We start from the raw sequence: 3902 nt of genomic DNA, 5'->3' as shown, positions 1-3902 counted from the left end.
AGGCGGGGAGAGGCCGCTGGCGGACGGTGCAGAGCCACCTGGCCGCAGGGAAGCTCAACTTGTCCAAGTGAGTGATGGCGCCCCATGGCCGCCAGAGCCGTGAGCTCAGGCCTGCCCCCGCCAGGTGGACAGCGGGACCCCTGGCATACCTGCTGCTGCCCCAGAGGTGCCGTCCTTGGCCCCTGGTTCATTCCATCCCCTCACAAGACTCTCATCGTCCTTGCCATCAGGCACAACTAACTCAGCCATGAATGTCCCATTTCAGCCTCCGGCTGCTGCCCCATCAGTCTCTTCCTTTACCAGTGACCAGGTCATTCCATTTCCTGCCCAGGGCAGCTTCATTTCCGTCCTTGGGTCATCCCATCCTCTTTGATCGCCCATCCCAGCTGTCAGGCTGTCCCTCCACAGGCAGCAGGCCTGTGGTTGTTCAAGCATTGGACCATCCCATCCTTGGGAGCCCACCCACTCTCAGCCTGTGTTTTATGCCACTCATCACCACCAGGCCTTCCCTCTACAGCCACTAGGTGGCTCTAGACCCAGCAATTGAGCCATTCCATCTCTGTCCATCTGAGGACTCCATTGGCTTGTTCCAGTCTTGCTTGTTCATAACACCCTCTGTTGCAGCGGTCACCTGTGAGCAGCCGCCGGGCCACCCCATTGGCTCATCCTCATCCCAGCCATCCCCACTGGCTATCCCAGTCTTGGTCCACAAGCTGGCTCACTGTCAGCTGTTGGGATTTTGTGTTCTTGGAGGTTGGGTTGTTGAGTCCCAATGAGCTTCTCTTTTCAGAGGTCAGAGGGTGGTCTGGGCATCGGACAGAAGAGCTGTTCCCTTTATAACAGCCGTCTGAGCTTGTCAGTCAGTCCCAGTCTTGGGCGATGAACATAGGATTGGCCCCTGTTCTCCACAGGTGGTATGTCCCACCACCACCACTGTGGGGCAATCTCAGTCTTATCTTGGCATCTAAAAACTTCCAATCCCCACAACAGAGCCTTTCCAGCCCCTAAGCCCTTTGAGCTATGACCATTCTCACCCGCTGGGCTGTAGGTTCCACTTTCAGCTTTTAGAACACCCTCACCCCCGCTCACGGAACAACCTCCCACTTAGAAAAGGCCAACAGCTCTGGCCCCTTTTTAGCTGTTTGGCCATCCTGTTGCTTCAACTTAAGACATTCCTCACTCTCTTCAGAAGACCTGTGGTACATACCCTTGGGACCACTGAGGGCCACTATGCTGAGACACATTTACTTGTGGGTTTACGTGAACTCGTGCCAATTTCTCTCCTGACATCTGCTTTCAGGAGGGTCCCAGAGGGAAGTCCATCACTCCTTCAGGGAACCAGGCCCAGCGCCCCACCCTTCCAAGGCTGTTCCAGCCAATGTCCAGGCTGAGCGGCCTCCATGCTATCCGCTGGCTCCAGGCCTAGAAGAACCAATTTTAGTTTCCTGTGACTGAGAGGTTGTAAATTGGACTAATTTTGGATGTGATAGGAAACCAAAATGAGGTCAGCAAGGAGGAGGCGGCGGCTGCCAGTGTGCCGTCCTCCCTCGGCCTCGGCCTGCCCCCGGGGAGCTGTGGGCCTAGCTGGCCAGTCAGGCCTGGGCCTGCCCCTATGGTGGCCCTGATTCCAGGCCTGAGTCAGACAAGACTGCTACCCCCTGTCCCCAAGACCCCACCAAAAGCCACGTTTTGCTTTCTTCTCTCTTTTTGTTCTCTCTGTACTATACTCTTTCTCTCTCTCTCCTGCTCTCGTTTTCTCTCTCTCTCTCTCTCTCTCTCTCTCTCTCAGCCCACAGGGGCAGCCTAACTGTTGCCTTTTGGTTCCCAGGGTAGGTTCAGGGGGTGAGCAAAGCTGAGGGCAGGTTGCAGTGGTGAAAGTGACTCCCAAGGGCCCTGGGGCCTCCTTTCTTGGGCAGCCCAGGGGTTGGCGAACTTTCTCTTTAAAGCGGTCAGCTAGGAAATACACAGGCTCACAAGCCATATGGTGAATGTAGCCTAAAAGCAGCCTATAAAGTAATGCCAGTGACTGTTCCAGCCAAACTTTATTTACGAAGACAGGTGGCAGGCCACGTTTGCCCCCATGCCAACCCCTGCCCTCGACCATTGGATTGGGAGATGAAGAGAAGGAACAGGGGAGGAAGAAGTCGGATCCTCTGAGTCTCAGAGAGACCTGCCTCACCCGGAGCCGTTCGGCCCAGGTCCTGGTTTGGCCCTGTGGTGCTCTATGATCGTCCGGTTCTGGCCCCACCCATAGGAGTGCCGAAATCTCTGGCCAGCACATAAAGCAAGCAGGTTAGCCAGGGGAGTTCTGAGTCCCGGGCCTTCTGAGTCCTACCACTGGCGTGGGAGCATTTGTTGATACAGCATACCCCGGGCCTCGCTTCACGACGTCCTCACGGCAGCTCAGTGATGGAGGCAGCTTCGAGGTCATTTCATACCCCCACTTTACAGATGGAGAAACCGAGGTGGGATAACTTTTCCAAAGCCCCGCAGTTAGTAAGCGGCAGAGAATCTGGGTTTTTTTGTTTGTTTTATGTTTGTTTTTTAAAATTGCCAGAGGGCATATGCCCACTCCAGAAAGAAACAGAGAGGAAGAAAAGCATCCTTGGGGCATAGATATGCTGCAGTCTCTCCTCCATTTCTTTATCCTGCCGGGATGTGGGGGCATTCACACGTATGTGCCTGGCGTGTTTTTTAAGCTGCCAAGGCTGGGATTCGAACCATAGCTAGCCAGGCAGAATCTGGCTCCCTTAACTACCAGGCTATTGGGCTAGCCCAGAGCTAGGGTTTGAATCCAAATCTCTCTGACCCTCCACTACATCTGACCAGCCACATCCTGCTTCCTGTCTGTCCTCGGCCCACTCGCCAGCATTTTCCAGAGATGCTGGGGGCCTGTGAGACAGATCCCCTTCTGCAAGTGCACCGAGGACAGGAAGTCGCCCTGCTCTCCGTCAGCACTGTGGCGAGATGGCAGATGAGCGGTCACTGGGCCTCCTGTCCCATCGGCCTGTGTCCTTGGTCTGCTGACTGGGATCCCACCTCACAGAACCAGGAGAGGTTGCTGGACCTTGGGGACAAGGAACCTGGGAAGGAGGGCAGAAGCCATGCCAGGCTGACGCCTGAGGCAGCCCTGGCCATGGAGCAGAAGTGTGTGAGCCTGCGGCTCCTTCCTCACCTCCGCGGGCCAAGTACGAGAGCTGTGGCTTCGCCAGCTTGCTGAGCGTTACTAGGCCAGCTCTGTGCTGGCCTGGATTTCCTCCTGTCTCCAAAGGACAGTCGTACTTAGAACACGGAGGCAGACTTTCCTGGTGTCCCCCAGCGAGACAGCGGGAGGGGGTGGCAGCAGCTCCCTCTACCCCCTCCCATCCCAACAAGACAGGCAGCAGCAGGGCCCCGGGGACCCGCCTTCACCACGCAGCCTCCGCAGCTCCCGCGGCCCACTCAGACCTGCAGAGAGGTCGGCCCAGACAGAGGTATCCGCGCTAGCTGAGCCAGGGCCAGGGGCGGTGGGTGGGGCCGACCTGGGGGCCGGGGTGGCGTGGGCTTTGTGGCCTCCTGGGGGAGTCAGTGGCGGCGACGGCAGCAGCAACAACTCCGATGGAGGCCTGGCGAGGTCCTGCAGAGCGCGCCCTGCACTGGGGCCTCCTAGTCCTGGCCCTCGGCTTCTTTCTCCTCCACTGTGATCCCTTCACCTGCTTCTCCTTTCTCTCCTCTCCTCCACCTGCCCCAAGTTTCGAGGACTCCACCCTGTCCACGGCCACTACCCTTGAGTCTATCCCCAGCTCCACGGGAGAGCCGAAATACCAGCGACCCCGCACCCTGATGCGGCAGCAGAGCCTGCAGCAGCCGCTGAGGCAGCACCAGCGGGGCCGGCCGCCCCGCCAGCCCCCCACCCGCCACAC

General features: G+C 57.9%; 1 protein-coding gene across 1 annotated transcript in view; it reads left to right on the top strand.

The window, feature by feature from the left end:
- The window catches only part of SYT7 (synaptotagmin 7), a 43914-nt gene that overhangs the window by 10190 nt on the left and 29822 nt on the right, over positions 1-3902 (top strand). The window contains 1 exon segment of the mRNA XM_027768746.1: positions 3732-3901. Within this exon segment, the coding sequence (XP_027624547.1) occupies positions 3732-3901 (170 nt within the window).

The sequence above is a fragment of the Tupaia chinensis genome, unplaced genomic scaffold (assembly GCF_000334495.1).
Source record: "Tupaia chinensis unplaced genomic scaffold, TupChi_1.0 Scaffold147351_1, whole genome shotgun sequence".
Classification (NCBI taxonomy): domain Eukaryota; kingdom Metazoa; phylum Chordata; class Mammalia; order Scandentia; family Tupaiidae; genus Tupaia; species Tupaia belangeri.
The sequence above is the reverse complement of the archived record's forward strand: the minus strand, read 5'-3'. Positions and strand labels throughout refer to the sequence as shown.